The following is a 21,506-nucleotide window of genomic DNA, read 5'->3' as shown; positions in this document are numbered from 1 at the left end:
TTTTGGAGCTAACAACCTTTGAAAAATATTGTCCTTCTGTGCACCACCCAAAAATACGTGGGTGCTAACAACTAGGGAAAGACCTGCTCCTCCTCCAGCCTGCTGGATGAACCCAGGGGTGGGAGTGAAATCTGCTCCAGCAAAGCCCCCTGGTTGTATGGCACTAACACAACTGGCAAAGGCAAACACGAAGAAAACATATTTGAAGCAACTGGAATAAAAATGGAAGTAGTAAAGGAGAGAAAAACGAGGAGGTGGCAAAAACCACCATTCCTGCTCTAGCTTGCCTTGAGCTATTCAACATGAGCACCATGGTTGTCTTCGTACTGGAGCAGGATCCCATATAATTGGAGATGGAGGCATTGAAGTGCCTCTAAGAAAGCTTCCAGCTTCAGTACACCTCAGAAATGTTCTTCTGCTCTTCTGCAGAGCTGGCCTGCGAGGTAAGCAGGGAATTAAACCTGCTGTCCTTGCGAGAAAGGGGGAGGCAGCAACAATACATGTGCTAGGTTACACAGCCAGTAGGCAGCAGGGCGAGACTTCATTGCTCTGCCTTTCTGCTGAGGTGCCACAAGACTAGAGACAAGAGAACAAGGCAGTTGCTCTGACTGACACAGAAAGTTGGGTTTCACTGGCTGTAGCTTCCAGGCAGGCTGTCGCTGTTGAAAGCAAATTAGATCAGCTGGGCATCAAGCGATACCTCCCATCAGTTTGCACCACCCACTGCTGCCAGCTTGACACTTCTCTTTCACGCTGCATGTGCCAACTGTCTTACAAAGCCAGCTGCAGCATCTACTGGAAGGACATGAAGAACAACCACAGGTGGGGAGAGAAGGTGGGGGATCAGCTCAGGGTTGGGGTGAGAAGACCTTTTCCTGCCTTAGTCCAGGCAGAAGACAGGGTTCTCCAAGAAGACTGCGAGCTTGCTGGCCACCAGGTCCAGGTCACTGGTGTTGGCATATTTAAGCAGATTGGTGTTCTTGACAAAGTAATGCTTGAGGAAGTGCTGGCTTACACACTTGTGCAGTTTCTGTACCAGCCTCAGAAAGGCTTCAGGGAAGCAGCGCCAATCCTTGGTGCGTGGGTATTTTTCACACGTCCAGAATAGCACTGTCTGCAAGAAGCAGATGGGAGAGAAGAAGTGTTAGAGGTTCTGTCGAGGGCTCACACAGCTTACTAAGGCAGTTTTAGTGCTGGTAAATGGCTGACAGCCTTGGAAATCAGAGTCTTGCATTGCTATCTCCCCGTGTTAACATTCCTGCGACGGAGGGATCACAACTAAAGCCTCCTCTGGGGATCAGGAAGAGCCACTCTGACATGCCTGGTTAGGATCTCTCCCCAGAGGACCCCCACTCCACTGACTGCAGCAGGAGCCCAAGGAAAATGGTCTTGCTAAAATGATCTTAGCCTATTTGCCATACTCCAGCGGGAGCCTCTGTAGAAATGCCAGGCATTTTCAGCTGTAGAAAACGGTCTGTTATACAAGTGTAGAAGCCAGTAGGTGCAAGGAGGGAGGGAAGAATAACCAGATTAACACAATAATTTGTTAGCTTCAGCTGTATTTGTACTGAAGATGTACACAGATCTGCATCCCAAACAGATATTTCAAGCAATTCTTGCAGGTGCAGGGCATGCTTTCTGATCAAGTGCAGCCTGTGCTTTTCTGGCACATGATACTAACAGCATGCACTGTGTTCTATTCCCCCAAGTTTATTTTATGTGATTTTACATTTGAGAAATCCCTAGTTAAAATAACAAAATGCAGTTAAAATAACAAAATGCATATAATTATTCCTCTCATAATAATATTTCTACGCTGCTCATGTTGCATTTTTGCAGACTTTCCTATGATTGAGAAGAATTTTCTGGAGCTACTTACACTTATTGTAACAAAAAAGCTATACTGACTGCCTTGGTCAGCCTGAAATCAGTTTTAAAACTACGAAGTCACCCATCTTGGGTTCAATAATTCTGATAAGTTCCTTAGTGTCCTCTGAATCCCAATTTTATTTTGTAGATTCAGCAACCCAAAAAGAGACCCACAGATGCTGAGATGTGGCCAAACTACAGCCTTCAACTCCTATTTCTTCAGAGGTAGAATTTAATCAAAATAATCCATACTATTCTGGAGTGCCTGGTTTGTTTTTTTCTTCCAGTAGGCGTTGCAATAGTTAGACAAATTTCTTCACAGACAGCTTTTCAAATGTGGACAATGTTTTCTTTCACAGATCCAATAACCACAAAGACTTTTTTTTTTTTAATGTTGCCAGGAAACAAAAAACATAGTGAGGAATTAAAGATGTAACTCTGTGAGAGCTACTCCTCGGACACTTACCTTTTGTCACACTAAAACTAATTCAGCAAGATCCATGGGTAGCAGTTGCAGTGAAGTTTCTGGAAGCAAGGAAAGTAGCACTGCTCTTCCAGCCATGTGCCAAACAGGTAATCTATCCCCAGCATTTACTAAACCATTCCTAACAGATAGCTGTCTACCGGAGGCATGGAGTTGGATTTCAAAATGTACCTAGGCCTTTTCAGACTTCCTGATCCTGGAGATAAGCATGTTGAGCGTGCTTACTGAATCCTCGAAGGCTTTCACAACTCCTAGGGGAAAGATTTCCTCTGTCATAAAGGGCCTTTTTCATGTGGAGTCTTATTTAATCATAACTGTTAGACACCTCAGACAGTGGAAACCTAATAAGTGAAAAAAAACTAACACTGAGCCTCTCCTCAGCTGCTGGTTTTTCAACCGACTGTTTCTCTCTCTCTCTTTTTTTTTTTTTTTTTTTTTTTAATGTAAGTATTGTTGAAGCATTCCTTCTGTCTGGTAAACCAATCCTTTCTTGCAGTAAAAGCCTGAAGTACAGCTACAGTGAAGAACTGAAAAGCTTCTAAAAAGCTTTTTATCTTGATCAAGAGTCCATGCAACAGCACTTCCTGGACCTCTTCTCCTTGAGCCAGAAAAAGAGATTGCTACTAATGGTTAAATGATTTTCCACTTTCTCCTACCTATGGCAGTATTTCCACCAGATTGTTCTTACAGGCACCAAGAAATTTTTCATTCTGTTAAGCTACGACCAACCTCGTTAATTCTTTTTTGACTCTATTTTGACTTAGATTAGTCCCATGACTGTAACAGCACTTGATGGTCACAACCTTTTCTTTAGGAGAAGTCTTGGCATTGCATCTGGTTTTGGACACCAGAAGATCAGTGACTACTGTGGAAGCCTGGTGGCTTGAGGCTTCAAGGTGGGAGAAGAACAGCTTCTCCTTGGCAGCTCCAGAAGGATGGAGGCCCAGAAAACAGGATTGCTCTACTGTCTCATAAAAAGTGCTGCCTGTGGCCCATCAGTGTCTGCAACTGTCAGATGTGGGGACACAGCCATAGCAGAGCCTTCTCCCTCTTCTTCACAAATGTTGTTTGAAGCCATCTTGAACCCTGAAGAACTTGCAGGGAGGATGCTACCACTCTTTTACCTCTTTCTTCCCTTTCCACCCCAGGTGAAACAACAGCAGAACTGTCAGTTTGCACCTCATTCATGAAATAACGCTCACCTAAGAGAACTTTGTTTGGTGCACATCCATAAAGGCAAATACACAATTTTCCTCCAGACAGATAGATGGATATGGACAGCTGGGATAGTCAAAAAGCAGGAGGTAACTGTGTGGTTAAAGACAGTATTACAATGCCTGTGTCAAGTCAAAAGAGAGCAGGAGCCTCAACTCTTAGCGTTATTTATGTTGCTGCAATCACAATGTTCCGACATGCTTTAGTTTCTTGTTGAAGTTTGAAACATATATTTACTGAACTACTTGCCACTGTAAAGCAAGGAAATGGTACTGCAGTTTTGACAGTTACCTTAGAAGTTACAGAGACATTACAGTGATTTATGCCATGATATTTTGACATTACTGGATGGGAGCACCTGCAACAGATAGTGAGACTGTATCTTGGTATCATGGTGAAGCCTACCTGAAGGTGATAAGCTGTGATGACAGGCTTATTTCCAGCACACCAGACATCTTCCTTCATCTGCCTCATGACCCTGAAGCACTTCAGGCGACAACCACCATCTTCATCAAGTCCTTCCATCAGCATATGCTCAGCCCGGGAGAAGCACAGCTGCCAGTGATAATTGGAGCGGGCCAAAAGGTCGAAACCAAGTGACTGTGGACAAAAGGGGAAGTGTGACACCAGATCAAAGGCAAACTTCTCCGAGAAACGCAGAGGGATGTTACAAAAAGGGTGTGTGACATTTCTCCGAAGGGTATTCTAAGCGGGATTAGCCGAGGCAGCAAACATGGGTCATGCTCCCATCCTAATTCCTCATCAAATGACTGTGCAATTTGTTTGGTTTCCTCCTGTGCTGACATCAATTACTCCCAGGAGATCCAGCTCTGGAGCCACCAGGTGCAGTACCAGCAGTGCTACTAAAGCAGAGGCACAGCTCTGCAGGCACTTTGCCATGGAGCAGCAGGTCGTGCATGGGAGGGGAGCAGGACTGGAAGGTGTAACTGGACCCTGCAGGAACATGGCAGCTGGGGCTGAGCTGAGGTGGCAGAATCCATCCATGAGCTTTGTAGGGAAAGATGGGATTCGGCTGGAGTGAAAACTGCAAGACAGTGGCCCATTTGCAGAAGGCTTTCATGAGGCAGGACAGAACAGCAGGAATGATACACATGAACGCTGAGCTACACAGGCAGAGCTGTGTGCAAGAGACTCATGCAATAAACAGTTAATGCAGTTTTCTTCCACAGAATTCTCCACCGTAAGGGTGGAAAAAAACACCCCAATAAAATCTGACAAAATACTTTGAAATATTGCTTCTCTAGAGAATACACCTTCCAACAATGCAGTCTTTCAGTTAGGAAACCACTGTCAGCCACCTGTGAGGTAAATTCTGGCAGAGTTCATAGTGCTTTTTACACTGTTCACCTTGATGCACTGCACTTTTTCCTGGGAAGGCCAACGCTTAAGGCAGCGAGGCCACCGGGCTTTCTCGGGCCAGCAAGTTGGAATCTCCACAGCAGGGACCAGCTCCACCTCGACCTGGAGTTCTGATGTCTCCACAGCTACCCGGACTACTGAGCTGAAGCTCTCCAGCACCGTCACTTTATCTGTGAATAAACAGCAAGAGATGGTAATAAAGAGGAAAAGGTCCTTTTCCACAAGCCAAGCAAAGGGCTGTCTAGGGCCTTGCAGTTCTATTGTTCCGTCTCAACACTTTCTCTTCAATGCCATAAGCAGAATACAAGAAAAAACTTATCATTTTAATCTCCCCTGGAGAATGAGAACAAGAAGAAGATGAAGGAACAACTAAGTTCTCAAGTTTACGCTCAGTTACCTTGCCTTTGTTTTCCTCTGTGGGTCCTCTTAAATCCTAGGACCAGCTTCTTAAAAACACAGACAGATAACTGGTGCAACCTAACATTTCTAGTGGTACATTACAACAAGGACATTACTGCAGATTCAAGGGCACCAGATGAACACTTTGTATCTCAAGATCTCCTTATTTCTTCAGAGAACCCGTGATCAGACCAAATGATTTACTCTTGCCGGTCATTCAGAATGTTTTGTGGGGTACCTGTAAATTTTGTTTCTGGAGATGCACTTGCACAGAAGACAATGCCAGAACTTATGGCCTGTTGTGTAGAGCACTCATACAAAAAGGGCTAACTGCTTGCCTCACTGGGACTGCTGAGTGTCAAAAAGAGTTAGTTCCATGGTGATTTGGAGGAAAGAAGTTTCCTCAAGTGAAAGAAGAGTGGCTCATCTCCAGAAACAACATGCTCTAAGAGAGCAGAAAGGAATGAAAGCTGCAACTAATGGACTTGGTCCAGCTGTGCTCATGGAAGAAGTTTCTGGCCCCAGCTTTTCCTGTCACTTTGGCAGGATCCCTGTCTCTTCAACTTTGCCAGACAAGCCAATTGCACAATCATGCTCTAACCTACTGAAATAAAAGACAGAGCGGATTACCATAAGCAGGTTAAATAACGGTGTGTTAACCCACCTCATTTTGTTTGGCATGGGCTAAGGAGCAATTCCACAAGGAGCCCACACAACAGACTTGAAGGGACAGTGATGGACATAATCTACCCTCACAGAGGAAGTATCTGCCTACTCCCAGTGGTAATTTAGCACCTCCTCCAGGAAGCACAGGAGCGAATTACCTTGCAAATAGTGGAGTCCATCCCAACCAGAACTTTATAACTTTCAGTAAAATCTGCATGCTATTTCCCTCCTGAGCCAAACCTGGCACCAAAACAGGAACTATACTGCTCCCAAGCCCTTAGCAGGGATCCCTAGCAGCCAACATGCATTAAAGCAACTGCTGTGTCAGCATGTAAATATACTCACAGCATTTCCAAAAGCATCACAGTTGTGCTACCTATTTTTCCACCAATGAAAAGTGAGACACCTCAAAAACTCTGGTTTTCATGGTGCTCAAAGAATTAAAAAATAGGGAAACAATGAAATCAGGGAAATTTTTTTGTAACTTTAGTTGTACTGTGGGATGAAAGTTCATTCTCCACAGAAATTAACAAAATTGGTAATTACTCCTCCTGACTTCATCTTAGCTCATCTCCTCAGTGTCAGTCTCCTCCCAACTGGTCTTACAAAAAAGGCATCAGAATCATCATCCCAAACATCCCTCCCTGGGTCCCTCGGAAGTACCTCTCCTGGCTCAATAATTTGATGTACGGCTGCTAGACACAATGGCAGGTTTTCACTTCAACACAATGACTTTCGCATAAGTAAACCCTCAGATGGAAGCCCATTCTATCTGGTCTTTTCTGTGAGCCTCCATGTTGAAATTTCACCCCCATCAACTCTTCCATTTCTATGATAGCAAATATTTCATGTAAGAATGTAATGATCTAGCTCGGCTTGGCTTTAACAAGCTTTCTCCTGTGACTAAAATTCAGAGTGCAATCAGATGAGTGGAAATGGCTCCTATTTCTCTGCAATACAGAAGACCCATATCAGGCTGCTGTTGAGTAAAGTCATCCTGGAAACATGCTATGACAAAAGGCACCACAGTCTGGATTTGATCATGTCACAGCATCTTAATGTGAAAAGATGGACATCGACTATTTATCTTGGACCAAGCCAAGTGGTCATGAGCTGGTCTATAGCACACCTCTAGAATGTCAAGAATTAAGCATGAGGATCACTGTTCACTCAGCATCTTGCTACAGATGTTGCAGCTATGATGGCATGTTGCACGCACCACTGATTGCATTATGTCAGTGACCAGAAGTTCCAGTATAAATAGCCACTGGAGATAACCAGGCACTCTGAATTGCTCACAGAGGGATCAGCACCATTACTGAAAGCAAACTTCCCCAGTCCAGTTCTGCTGAGAAGGACTGGAGTAGCCTGGACACTGGGGAAAAGAGCACTTGTCCTACAGACTTTGCTTAAAATCCTTCTACTTAGTTGCCACCACCCCATGATGGAAAGCTATGGGCAGCTAAGGTTTCCTCAGAGCATCATCTGCCCCGTATGCATCTTCAAGCACTTTCTCCACTGATTCATACCCCTTCTCTGTATCCAATTTTCCTATACTATCTTCCTTGATAGCCTAGATATATTGCAGGTGCTGTTGTAGAAAAAGATTTTTCCCAAACAAATTCCTAAATGTTCTGAAAATCTGCATTGCATCTCAGCTGAACTGTGAGGGTGATGTTGCTGGAGACCCTACCCAAACTGCTATTAAATGAGCAACGTCTTGGGTATGAAGAGCCCAAGAACAATTAATTCTATTTTCAGTGCAGGTCTACATGCATCACTGTAATGGGCTACATGATTTTGGAGAGGTTTGCGGTTTCTTAACTTCTGATCATGTGAGCCAAACACCTTGTGTGTGTGATGGCTTCCCTCTATCAGCTGCAGAAGGCAGCCAGTTCCCCTTATGCCTGTCCCCACCAAACTCACTGGAGAGGTTACAGGAGATAATCGACTTCTCCACCAGCTCCCGGAAGACGATTAGGACTTTGGCTGGAACCAGGTCACCTTCGATGTTCACGTCCGTTTCATGCCACTGCTGAAGGCTTTTTGAGAACTGCTCCACCTCTAGCCATTGATGCAATTCCTCAGGGTCCCGCACGGAGGAGAGGAGCTTGGCTCCCTGCACAGTGTAATAACGCCAGTGCCGTACCTGGCACTCCCTGTACCCAGTCAGGCCACGCAGAGGGACTGTGATGAGAAATTGGCTGGGTGCTAAGACCTAGGAGAGTGCAGAGAGATTGAGAGAGGAGACAAGGGCAGATCCATGAGCCTGAAGTATGAAAAAAGGGTTAAGGAAGTAATGGGTAAAACTGTGGGCTTTGAAGAGAAGGAAAAGCAATGGTATGATGGGCAAAACTGAATACATCCAGAACCCGTTCCATGCCTGTCTCAAGGTTACTTTGGAGATAACACAGACTAAAAGAAAATTGTCTTAGAAGGAGTCTGATGTGACAGCCATGGCCCACAGAGGACAAGAGTGCACTGACTGACTTGCCACCACATCTGCCATGGTTTCCCCCATTCCTTGTTATTTCTAGACTGCACTTACATGAGCTGTAATAACTAGCAGCTTACAAAGAGCAAGAAAGCAATCACAGAGCTTGTTTTGAGATCCAGCAAAGGGAAACAAAATAGTGCAAGTTATTACCTCAGAATAGCTACCAGAGATAAGCCCAGAGCTCAATAGTAGTAGTAACTATGGCAAAAAGGGCACTTTTCTGATCTCTTTCAAAGTCTACAACAGACATTAGTAAAATAAGACTATAGCCAATTCATTTTACAAGTGTTTCACTCTGCATGACTGTCCTTGAAGAGACAGAGATGTGAGACAAGTGACATGCCTGAGCCTGCACAGGCAGTGGCACTCTCAGAAATAAACTCAGGTCTTGGCCAGCCGTACTGTATGAAACTGCATCTCCTGCTGAGCAGAAGCCAGAAACAGTGTAAGGCTGGGAGCAGTAACCAATGGGTAACAAACCCACAACCAGGCTGGTTTGCAAGACCTCAGTTTGGGAATGACCATTTTCCAATAAAACCAATGCTGAATCAGTGTTTGCAAACAGTGAATAAGGTGACACAAATACCATGAAATCTCCTGCTGGCCCAGGGCATAGCCAAACATCTCCAAACACTAGTTTGGAATCATCTGGCGATTGTGGCCCCAAGTATTTTGAGAGGGCGTTCAAACTCCTTCAGTATTCTACCATGTTGACTCAGAAGCTCTTTAACTCCACTTGCTACCAAGCCAAACTTAAACTGCCATTAATAAGGTGAAGCTGCTGCACAAGCAGGATGTGAAATGACAAATGTTGCTGCAAGGTGGTTACCTCGAAGGGAATGAAATGCCCCTGCTACTCTCTTGTAATAATCCAAAACATTCTGGTTGGCCTTCCTGGTAGCTCAGCTGGTTTAAAATATTACTGCAGAGGTGCCAGGGTCCTGAGGGCACTAGCAGGCTTTGATGGTACAGCTTTTCTGGGGCTTCTACCCACACCTTCTGCCCATGGGGCTGGGACCCCCGTTTCAGCTCAGCACCAGGCTATGTTGTAGGAGGGCTGGTCTCCAGCTGTGTGACAGCCATGCCTGTGCCTGGCCACTGACCTTGTTGTCTTGCTTGCAATCTGCCTTCCCAGCCTGACCTCAGACCTACCCGGCCACTATGGATTTTCCTGGCAATCAGTAGACTGTATCTGACCCTGGTTACCATCATCGGGCCCGATCCTGACTCCAATGAGTGCTCCTGGCTTGACCTCAGACCTGCCTTATCAGCACAGACTTGCCCGACAATCCAGATTCTCAGCTGACCCCATCTGCCCTCCCGAGGTCTGCCTGACTCGGGGACCGTGGGGCAGGCACTGCCACGCTGCCACGCTCACCTCCCGGCTCCCCCTTCCACAGGGAGCAGCCGGTCTCCTCTGGTCCCTGGCAAGAGATTTGAAATATAAAAGATGGCCAGCAAGAAGCACAGAAATGACGAAGGAAACACCAGAAGGATGACATTGCAGACCAAGCTGAGCTGCACAAGTCAGGTTTGGTGGGGCTGAGAAATCCCATGAGCAGCTCAGGGATGATGTGCTGGCTCCATAAGGAAAAAAAAATACAATGGCTGTCATGCAGTTACTGCTCATCTCACTCCCTCAGCCACATTTGCAGATAAATGACCATTCCTTCCCATCCCAAGATGCTGACTTGTATGCACTGACACCCACAGATTTTAAAGGGGAGAGCTGCAGGTTTTATGCCAATGCTTTCAAATACAAGTCACAAGGGCCTTCCACCTGGGGCTTACCAGGAAACACCAGAAATCACAAGGCTGGGGGTAGCACTGCAAAGCTGGGCCACTGGTGGCCTCTTGGCCTAAATAAATCCTAGTCCCACACCTATGCTCTGTCACACGACGGTCCTACACACCATATGCAGACCATGGGCCCCAGCAAGTCACAAGCTTACACCAGAGCCTCAAATTCTGGGGTGTGTAGCCTATGGCCAATTCTGCTGTATTAAAAACCTGCCTGCAGTATGCTGGGCAAATTGAATACAGCCTCATTCCTGTGATCCTGGCCAGGACGTCCCAGGGAGGCAGAGGCATTAGGTTAGAAATAAAATATTTACACTTTGAGCAAAAAAGCAAGTCTCTTGCGGGGAGGATGAAATAGTATAGGAGGATCGGTTAGGTGGGTGAAGGTGTCTGGAGAAGAGGGCTAGTGAGGAGGTAGCAGGCACACGGACCGGCAGGCACCGGCTGGCAGGAAGGCTTTGTACCTGGATGGATGGGTGGAATGGGCGCTTCCCCCGAAGCATAGCTGACCACTTGGCCAATAAAGCTGGCTGATCCTGAGAGAAGCAGAAAGGAAAACAAGAAGAACACAGAACAGAGAGAAAGCATGTACCAGGTCATTCATTCACAGAGCAAAGCTGCAAGCATCCTTTGAGCCTATTTGTTAAAGGAAAATTCCACCCCCCTCCACCACGATTACAGAGTTAAACACTTGGCGATACCATCGGTCAGTGCTGTACTAGTAATTTCTCTGGACTCCAGCCTGCTCATCATGCCTTACTGAAGCCTCCACAGCTTTTTCATCAGCCCTGCACAGTTGACAGCTGCAAAAATGGTGGGCTGCAACTAAAACAAACACAAGTTTTAAAAATAAAATATTCCATTTTGCCCATCTAAATTTTATTTCAACCTTTTTATTAAAGATTTTGACTTTTTGTCCCCCAGGTTACAGAAAAACATTGAATATCTAAAGACTTTTTTATATATTCCCCACCATCCCTGCATATTTAGAAGACTTGTAGCTTCTCAACAAATCTAGACCCTTCACCATGTTAAGTTAATTCCTTTAGCTGAAAGTTCTGAAAAGTCACTGTAAATTTAATTGACAGAAAAAAAGATGTTGCAAAATTAAACATGGAATAGTTAATATATTGGCCTTCCCTTGACACAACTCTCCTCTAGGTTGAGTTATGTCATCAGTTATATTAAAGATTCTAGTTTTTGGAAGCAGAATGGCCCAAACCAAAAAAAAAAAAAAAATTTCTTACTAACCATTTCTTTGCTGCCCCATACCTGCAGGACAAAGTTAGCCAGGCCCTGCTAGTATGACTTCCACAGATTTATAGCACTGGGTTCCATTAAGTATAAATAACAAATCTGCCACTTTGTAAGAAAATACATTTTGAGGATTTCTTTTAAACCGAAGTTGTTCGGATCAACCTACCATAATACCAAATTACTGCTCAGAATATATTGCCTTGGTTTTGTTCTGCTTTGTTTTCCAGAACAGCAATTTTACTCTGACCCTGGTCCTGTCAGACCTCATTAGCCAAGCAGGTTTGTTCCAGTATGAGAGGTAGATGACAGACTATGTCACTAAGGAACACATGGACCAGGTTGTGGCACCATTTTATGTCACCGTGGTCATTCCTATTGGCAAGACCACATGCCCCAGGATATGCAAAATTCCAGAAAAATATAAATCTGAATGTGTTTGTCCTCAGAGCAATAGCCACATTTCAGATTGGATGATTACATTCTGTCTCCACTTCCATACCCTTCCAGCAGCTTGATACACACAGAGTTATTCCCTATCAATCCTAGACCACTGCAAAAGTTGCCTCATGCTTTTTCATGTTTGCTGTGCTTTGATCCATAACTGGCTGCATTTTAGTCTAAGGATTGACATAGACAGAGTATGTAAACTAGTTCAGATGAAAAAGATATTTTTCATCTGAAGTTGCCATTGCTATGATTGTTTCTTATATCCTTACACTAATTATTCTTGTGTTAAGTAGTCACAAGAAATAACCAGTCTTCTCCTGTCGCAGCTGGGACAGGACATTATTATTTTGGTATCTGATGGTCTAAACTGGGGAGGCATTTAACTTCTCCCACTAATAAGAATATCTCTTCACAGTAAAAAAGAAGTTCCGATCCATGACCAAGAAAAAAATAGCATATTTTTCTGAGGGAGCTTTCTAATGTTCATAAAGGAAGAATGATTTTTGATATTTTTTTCATTTTTTTACTGAGTTGACAGGTTTTCCACCTGTGAAAAACATGAGTCATAGCTCTTGAAGGCATGAGCATTTTTTTCCTCTCATGTTACTGCTGTACAAGTTTTTCTTTCTGTCTCCCAAAGAGCTCTGGCTTCTGCTTGCAGATTGACAGCTCTGGCAATAGACGCCCTTCGTAAAAACAGCAGCTGTAAAAAGAGGCTCTGCCTCATTTATCCGTCCCTCTCTGATGCTGCTCTAGTTGTAAGATGTCCGTAAGTCCCTATGACCCAGGCAATAACTAGAACTTCCACAGCGAACTGTCAACGCATTGTCTGTGGCATTTTGGGTGAGGTACCTGTCCATGCAAACACACAATGGAGAAATCGCTTCCTGATTACCTACAAGCTTCCAGAGAGTATATTGGAGCTCTTGTTCATACCTTAATATTCTCATTGTGAATGCCAGAGTTGGAGATAGCCTGGAATCGCATAGCCTTATAGCTGATTTCTGCAGTCAGTTCCTGGATGATTTTCTGCACCTCCTCCACTACTTTGGAAACCAGATAATTTCTCTGTTCCACCTGTCAGTTCCAAGAAAGACACTTCACATTACAGGTAACTGCAGTCTTTTATTCCAGTGGGAAATAGACAATCAGCTTAAAGCATCCTGAAACATTTGTGCCTGTGCTGCACTGGGAATAAAACATCATTCCCTGTGTGTTACAACCAACTTACCATGAGACAGGGCTGGTAAACACCAGCTGGTAAACACCAAAGGGCCAATACTCAAGGCTGCTGAGCATTAATTGATATTTCCATGCCAATACCATTGATAGAATAGAAAGAGTTCATGACGTGGAGAAATTTGCTATCAACCAGCTACAGTCTCACTCTTTATCCATTTGATGCAGAATACACAGTTATTCCCCGGCATATACCAGCCATTTTCAGATCCAGGATAACTATCATTCCAAGAGCTGACAAGACTTCAAGAATTACAGATACTCTGTGCATTAGTCAGGTTACAGGTGTATGTGGCAGCATTTAGATGCCTACATTATATGTTGAAGGTATCCATACTGGCTTCATATCTGAAGTACAGATGAGAGTCTGCTCCTAGATGGTGAGAAATTTTTGAAGCCTGTCCTATCGGGGACTAAATGTTTATGTAACCTGATGGATGGTTCTTCAATTCAAACAGTAGTAGCATAATTATTTATTGAAAACTGTTTCAGTGAAAGGTCTGAGTCTTGGAAAAGCTTAGGTGAAGGATGGACAACTCAAAAATATAAGATGAACCTGAATCTTCACACACAACTAAAAATAATAGAACGTAAAGAGATGGTCAAAATCCAAACAAGGAGATTCAACAGGAGGAACATAAAGGAACCATGTTAATAAAGGACATTTAAATATTTCCCAAAGATCCTTACACATTTACTAAAGTGAGAAGGAGATTCAACTACTGTTAACAAAGTTTGTGAACATATTCTTCATTACTTATTCATCCAGAATAACCTATGCAGAGGGCACAACACTGCATGGCTGAAGATGAAAGTTCTCACAGAAATACACTTATATGTCACCAAAACATTTCCATAGAGAAAATAAACCTTTTTTATCAGCCCCTTCATGGTACTAGAATATTTCATCCTTTATAGATGAGAAAGTCTTACAGTTTTCCATTTTGAAATAATTTTCACTTTGGTGTCCTGCATTTTGTCGGGGAAAGCAGACTATAAAATAGGGTCTAGCCAAGTACTGTGATGAAGCATATCAGCTTTAAAAAATGTTATGGCTCACTTACAGTTACTTTTATTAAACAGCACTGTTTGACTGATGATTTTATTCTGTTTTACTTCATTTCATAATAAGAAAAAAAAAATCAAGTGCTGGAATATCTCATAAAATAGAAAATGTGATTCCAGCCTGCAAGTGCTAATGAGACATGTTATTTTAATCATGGTATATAGAGATGTATCCTTAGCTGAGGTGACAGACCGATGGGTGAATTCTAACAATATCTATCTCTCTCTCTCTAGTTCCAACATGTATCTGGCTTAGAGACAGCTCCTGGTGTGATTTTGGTCTTGTTTCCGTCAAGCCAAGACCACTGGACAGGGAGAGAGGGAAAGACCTTTCCTTAGATTAGATGCTGGCAATTATAGAATTATAGTTAGTCTCACATCTGGAATTCTAGATCACGAACAAAAATTCTAAAGAAGAAGAGGACAAGCACCTTGAAAAATTAGGCTACCAGCTGAGATCCCTGACAACATTCTGCAACAGAAACCTAGAAGTCTCATTAGAAATACAGTTCCCATGAAACTTCACCCAGTCTTGTCTCAGAAATGAAGACAGCAGGCGAGCAACTAACTGTCAAGTTTGGCACCCTTCAGAATCAACACCTAGTGTGGGAGACAGAAAATCTGGACAGATAAAGCCTTACCTTGCTCTGGATGTAGATTTCTACATCTTCATCTGTGAATGGTTTCATGGCAAGATGGTCGTCTCTGCTCTCTAAAGTGTGAATTCACTCTTCACTCGTTCACCTGCCTCTGGAAGTAGAGGGACACTCAGAGCAAGCTGCTCAGAGCCTCCTTGACCTGCGAAGCTCAGGTCACCTAATTCCTCTGTGGATGAAGAAGAGGAGAGAGAAGCAAGGAAGTACGCCTATTTTTTTTTAATCTTTTTTCTGGTCTGAGTTACAATGGTGACATACAGCTACTCTGGAAAACTAGCTCCAATTATTATTTTTGAAGTTCAATCATTATGATTCATCTTATTACTTTTAAATGGTGGGTCTTGCATGCAGGCACACACAAAAATATCCCAGCTACTGCTCTGTCTCAGGGCAGGTCTGGAAGCACCTTTCAGATTGCACTGCAGATTCAGTACACCCGTGCACAGCATTATTATCCTGCGTGCCACAAGAACTTCCCTGCCTCACTAGCCCTTCACTAAAGCATTTGTTAAACACTCTCAGCTATCCCTTGTTGACTTCAATCCACCCACTTTCCGCCTGAAACTGCATGGGTACTTTCACACTCAGATCATTCCTTTGGGTTGCAGTGTGCAGCCTCTGCTCCCCTCTCCTCCCCTCTCCTTATATCTCCTCTCTCTCTCCGGCTGTATTGACAGTAAATATCCTGCAGCCTGTCCCCTCCTGTAGTTTGCTTTGCTTTCTTTACAGTAAACAGACAGAAAGCTGTCTCTTGCTTTCTGCCAGCAGCTCAGCTAACAACCCCATATGGATAATTCAGAGGGAAAAACAATTGATCAGGCCTCATTGATCCAGCGAGGACTGGTAGCTTTTAGAAAAAAGGGTACACCAGCACATAGAGGGGAGTGACAGAGTATAGAGAAGAGACCCCATGCTGCTAAGTGTCCCTTATTAAGGAAGGTACTCTCCACTTTTGAGTAAAATCATTATTTCTCCCTGGAAACTGAACTTTGACATCCCTTGGCTGATTTATTACCTCTACAGCAGCTGGCAAAAGGCAACACTTGGGTAGGCACTGGGTGCTACCTCAGGACAGACACTGTTATTGCTAGTTATCCTTCATGATGTTCCTTATTAACAGTCAAATACTAAGTACATTAATGGAGCACCAATACCTGCAGGTTATCTGATTCCCCAGAATCTACGAATCAAACCTTTCCCTGTGCCTCCCAGGCATCTGCCTGCATCTTCTTGCTGAGGGAGTCAAGGACTCCTTCACAAAGACATGTAGGCATTTACTTCCCAAACCAGCTTCCATGGGAGATGGGCACTGAAAAAAATGAGCCCCCCAATTTTTAGGGAACCATAACTCATCCTTGCTCGCTTTAAGACTTACTGGCTCTCTTTCATCTGATGAGCTAGCAGTATATACAAGCTCTGCTAGGACAGCTGGACAAAAGGCAGTTTCTGAAAGAAGATGAGTGGGACAACAGGGTAGGAAGGTCTTTCAGAGGCAAGTTGGATGGGATTAAGCCCAAGCAGAGCATGCAACGAAGGAGAATTAGCCTTTTAAATGGTCAGATTCCATCAAAAGTGTGTCCCTAAAACATTAACTCCCTTGTGCCCCACCACCCCCTGGCAGCTAGCTGTAGATAAAGAAGACAACTTCCTTAGCACTCCTGATACCATACATTACTTTAATACCCAGAACCTCAGGTGTGTATTAGAAAGCAAAGACAGATTAAGGGTCTTTCTTTCTTGCACCTATAAAGTCTCTCCTTGTGACAGCTGTCAAGAGTCACAGGTGCTGGCAGACAGATGAAGAAGTGGTTTTGGTCATTTTTCTTGTATACAATAAACACACCTTATGTTTATAATCCTTTTCTACTGGGAAGAACTTCCCCAAGAGGGTCTGGATGTCCCCAGATCCACCTCCTCACAGTGAGGGAAGGTGGCATAAAGTCTTGGACAAGGACTGTCTTTTTGTTTTACATGCAAGCATATTTAAGACCAAGTCCAAGTTTATGTTGAGGTCCAAGGATCTGAGCAACAGTTCCTACTTGCTCCTGCCATCTGAAGAGAATAAATAACTCTCCCTTACCATCACTGTTAAGAAAGCACAAAGGGACATAGTAGAGTAAAAAGCAATGAGAAACCCCATATCAAAATTAACATAAAACACAGGCTTTTCTGAGCTCTGGGAACTCCTTGTTCCAGCTGTAAGAATTTGCTGCTTCATAATTTCCTTGAACTTCAATAAATCCAAAGAAAGAGAGAAGGAGAAGAACCGTTACAAGAACTGGGTGCAGGAGATCATAGCAGATGGACAAGCGCACCAAGTGCCTGTGGATTTTATTATGCTACTTATAGGATGCAAAGAGTACTATTTGACTGACAGAAAATAATGCAACCAATAAAGGCCCTTACACCAACAGCAAAATACAGTACAGGTTAGAGGGACAGTAGACCCTTCTGTAAAGGAAAATGCAGCATGGTGGTATGGGAGGCAGCAGCCAGTCTTGACTTCACTGAGGAAAACAGACAGCACAAGGACTGTTTGTTGTTTGTTACATGAGGGACCAGATAGCACAGAACAGAGGGGAAAAGTAGAGGCAGATGGCCATGTGTGAGGAGGGAATAACCTGCATCAGAAGGGAAGAATACAGAGAAATGGGAGTGCAGAGAGAGGAACATCTGCAGAGATAAAACAGGACGTAGACCCAAAGTAGGAAGAATCCAGGATCCTCCAGTGAGATCTGCTGAGCTGATGTGGTGCTGTTGCAGTGAAACTTTCATCTAACTTCAGCCAATAGTGATGGCTTTTGCAGCTCACCCCATTAAAAGTTCAAGATTTCTAGATATTGGTTTGGGTTTTGGTTTTTTTTTTTTTTTTTTTTTTCCTTATCTCCAGTTAACTACCAAAATCTACCGAAGCAAACCCATGCTCCAGGCTGGTCCTTCTCGGGGAGTATCTATCCTGGCAGTGCTTGTATAGGAAAGTAAGATTACAAATGGAGAAAACCTGAGATGGACCCAAGCTCCAAAGGCTAATAAACACAATTTCTAGAGAAAACATTTCCTCTGAGTCTACAACAACTTAATTCTCCAGGCACAAGGGCATGAAGAAAGGCTATTTCTTGTTCTTCACTCTTTGAGAAGCACAGAAGGAAGAAACAACCCTGTTGTTCCTTAGACTCTCCTCCTTTCTCCAGGACCAGGCGTATTTTGTTCACTGAAGGAGAACACTTGCTAACTGTTACTTTCTGAGCAGCTTCCACACTGCTAACACTCCCTGAGCAGAGGAGGCCATGGCCTACCACAGAAATGTGTCTCCACAAAGTACCAGCCAGGGCCATGAGTTCCCATCCAGCTCTCCCAGGTGTCAGCCTGATGGCCAAGGCAGCCACGGACCGAATGGATGGGAAAACTTCACAACTGCTTCGTGGGGATACAAAGCACCCCACTGAAGCCAGGCAGCAACATAAAGATGCAAATGGAAAAAGCCTCTTCAGTTCTAGTTAGCTCACAACCCATCAGATATCACAGATCTGAGCCCTGTAAAGAGCTTTTGAGCTTTGTTAATTTAACAAGTATACTTGTTTCTAAGGAGATTCATATCCACAATGAGAATTGCTAACTTTCTGACACCTCTGAATCCCTTCCTTTTCTCCTGATTTTTGAAAGAGGCTTAAGCCCCCACTGGAGTCTGAGCATACTTCTGAGAGGGAAGGTCACCACCAGACAGTTCTTGCTGGGGGCACCGCAACCTTCCTTCCCAATTTGGTGTCCCTCAGGAGGTTATCAGCATCACTTACACAGCTAGCTGGCCACAGACAGTCCCCCAGATTCTGTTTGATGAGCATCCATTGATTTATCTTGATGTTTGATTAGCATCCATTGATTTATCCTGATGTTCTCAAGCATTTTTAGGCCACACTTCAATATCTTGGTCTTCTCAAGTCATAGTTCACTGCCTTCTGATATGCATAGGTTCATCTGAAATGATTCAGCTGTATTACATCCTCCCCCATTTGTTTTATTTCAGTGCCCACCTCAAAGCACCTTGTAATGGAGTTCAGTTTGTAGCTGGTTTCCTTTGTACCTGTATCTTCATTTGCTTATCAGTATTCTTCTAAGAGGATTTAGGGATTTCCTAGTGTCTGCAAAAATACTGGTTCTATGATAGATCATCTTCATTCATGTCTTTGGTTATATCCAGAACTGAATATGATCGTGGATATGTGAAACTCACATGAAAATATTCTGTGAATATATACCTTGAATGGTATTATACTGGCTCTTGTATCTTTCGAAACTGACAATTACTGATGTTTTCCATGCTTGCCTGGCTTTCCTTTCTTCACTCTTCAGTTTCATAGATACAACAAATATATTTCAAACCTACAATCAAAAATAATCTGAACTGTGAGCTGTACAACAATAAAAAAAAATTACCAACTTCATGTAAATAAAAGCAGTAGTATTAACTGTATGGGGAAGTCCAATATTGTGGCTTTTCCTGTTTGGTAATTATTTAGAAGAACTACTCATACGGAACAGCAAGCATGTATTAAAAAGCCTCTACTAAATCACACAAATGAGTCAGTCCAATGTACCACTTGTGACTCACAGATGATCTGCAGTGGCAACAAATAAGCCCCGCTGAAGATGCTGCCTTCCAGATGAAATACAACCCTTAATTTGCAGTTGCTAATGACCACTCATCACTTGCTCTAATTACCAGAGGCATTAAGTCTGTTGCATTAGCTGAAGCATGTACTTCAGTCAAGAGAGACTACCAAAACAAATCATCCCAGTAGATATAATAATCTCTGACAGTTCTCTTGCCTTCTTAAACTGTTGCCCCATTTCTCCCCATTAGTGGATTAAGTGACTGTACAAAATGAGTAATTTTAGCTTGAATACCCTATAACATTTATGCTGTAACAGTCTTTAGCAGTGATGGTTCAGTGCTGTTGAGAGTCTCCATTCAGAGGATACTAGCGTAAGATAATCAGGCTTTTTTGGGGCACAAGTTCTGTGAATTTGTTTTTGTTTTTTGTTTTTTGGGTTTTTTTTTCACATTGTCTTTTAACAAGTAGTTATGGGCAAATGGGATGCTTCAATGACAAAAGCCTGGGATGGACCACAGGGAAAAGAAAGTGCTGCTAATTCACTGTGACAGCATCAGAATCACACATGGATGCCAAAGTGAAATGCTTCTCCACTCATTCCCACCCCTCACCAATCAATACTTGGCAGGCTCAAAAATGCTCCAAATGCCTATGCTGCTTGTTCTCACTACCGCACGTTCCCACATTAGCCTTGGGCCTGCACTTCATATCAAGTTAAAGATTTATATCCTTTCCAAACTAAGCATAGCATTGGATCAGGTCCAGTGGTTTATTAAGCCTGTTATCTTTTTTTCCATTTGTGGCCAGACTGGACATGTCAGAAAAAGGCAGATAGCTTTTGCCAGAAACGAGTTCTCTTGACCTGGGAAGAGTTTTGAAACCCAAAATTATTTACAACCTGAATCTTTTCAGGCTGCAGTGTAACATTTCCAAAGGAAGTGATCACTCCAGGATCACTAGCTGGGGATGCAGAAAATTCTGAAAAATGCTGCTTCTCACCACTGACCAGTCTCAACTAGCAAATTCACAAGAATCCAGTCAGTTTTGCAGCCGTTGTTAGGAAGCAAACCACTGGGCAGCAAACATAAGGCATATCTTCTAATATTGCCAATATCACTGGCCCCCCGTATGGTAAGCTATTCAGAGAGTCTGGAAATTTCCAAGGTCATAATGGTCAGCTCAGAGGGTGGCAGGGGGGCAGGAAGCTGGGAGCCCTGGCTGCATCAGCTCTGAGGCTGCCCAGAGAGTTGACTGAGATGTTGGGCAGGAAAAGTGGCATTTTGAGTTCTACATTCATGTATGGTCTTCTGGAAGTTCACTGAAATAGTACAAGTTCAGTGCATCATGATTTAAACATAAAATATTCCACTAGACCATTTCCAAGCATCTGCAAATGATATTTTTCCTCTATCACTATGTTTTATCCATCACTAAACTACAACCACTGATCTACTGTTCCAATCGGGTTGTCCCACCATCTTGAAAAACTACCTGTGGCCAACATTCATAAAAAAAAGAGCCTTCCAACACTTGTATTTATATGCCTAGGTAAATGGCCAGAATGACAAAAAGGAAATACTTGATACCAAGAAGCTCTCACAGAATTAAACACGTGGTTAGAGCAACGGCATCTGGAGAAAACCTGATGTTTGGCAGAGCACAGTGCAACTGGAGAAACATTTAGCACTGGAACTCTTGGAAGGTGCAAAAAAAGCTGCCTCATTTTTGATCTCAGCATAGGATTGCTCAGCTCTTGGTAAACTGATTATTTTCAGCTGTCAAGAAAAGGACTTTAAATCTAGATGAACAGTAACTTCGGGACAGACCACAGCTGAGATTTGCGAGCCAAAACAAGAAGCATGCCTGCAATGACGCTCTTTCTATATGAGGGCCTGAATTACACTGGACCACAGCATTTC

General features: G+C 43.5%; 1 protein-coding gene across 3 annotated transcripts; it reads right to left on the bottom strand.

Annotated features, from left to right (window-relative positions):
* Positions 1-505: 505 nt before the first annotated feature.
* On the bottom strand, positions 506-15,727 carry MAB21L3 (mab-21 like 3). Of its 3 annotated transcripts, none has more exons than XM_033001027.2 (8): positions 15,300-15,727; positions 14,960-15,143; positions 12,951-13,091; positions 10,775-10,846; positions 7,940-8,231; positions 4,937-5,118; positions 3,974-4,168; positions 506-1,114 (listed from the first exon to the last, which is right to left on the bottom strand). In XM_033001027.2, the coding sequence occupies exons 2-8, from the start codon at positions 15,005-15,007 to the stop codon at positions 881-883; spliced, it is 1,164 nt and encodes a 387-aa protein (XP_032856918.1). In that variant the 5' UTR covers positions 15,008-15,143; positions 15,300-15,727; the 3' UTR covers positions 506-880. The 3 variants fall into 3 exon arrangements, with proteins under 3 accessions (XP_032856918.1, XP_032856922.1, XP_032856913.1); XM_033001031.2 differs by having other exon boundaries at positions 15,526-15,727; XM_033001022.2 differs by having other exon boundaries at positions 14,960-15,727.
* Positions 15,728-21,506: the final 5,779 nt, after the last annotated feature.

The sequence above is a fragment of the Tyto alba genome, unplaced genomic scaffold (genome assembly GCF_018691265.1).
Source record: "Tyto alba isolate M040663 unplaced genomic scaffold, T.alba_DEE_v4.0 Super-Scaffold_14, whole genome shotgun sequence".
NCBI classification, from domain to species: domain Eukaryota; kingdom Metazoa; phylum Chordata; class Aves; order Strigiformes; family Tytonidae; genus Tyto; species Tyto alba.
This window is presented reverse-complemented; position numbering and strand designations above follow the sequence as displayed.

Bases quoted from the DNA above. Each gene is read 5' to 3' on its own strand.
- MAB21L3 (XM_033001022.2), bottom strand. From the start codon at position 15,007: ATGAAACCATTCACAGATGAAGATGTAGAAATCTACATCCAGAGCAAG. The intron at 10,847-12,950 runs GTATGAACAAGA...TGCTTCTCTCAG, and splicing joins TTCACAATGAGAATATTAAG to GATCAGCCAGCTTTATTGGC. The intron at 4,169-4,936 runs GTGAACAGTGTA...TTTTGTCCACAG, and splicing joins AAAAAGTGCAGTGCATCAAG to TCACTTGGTTTCGACCTTTT.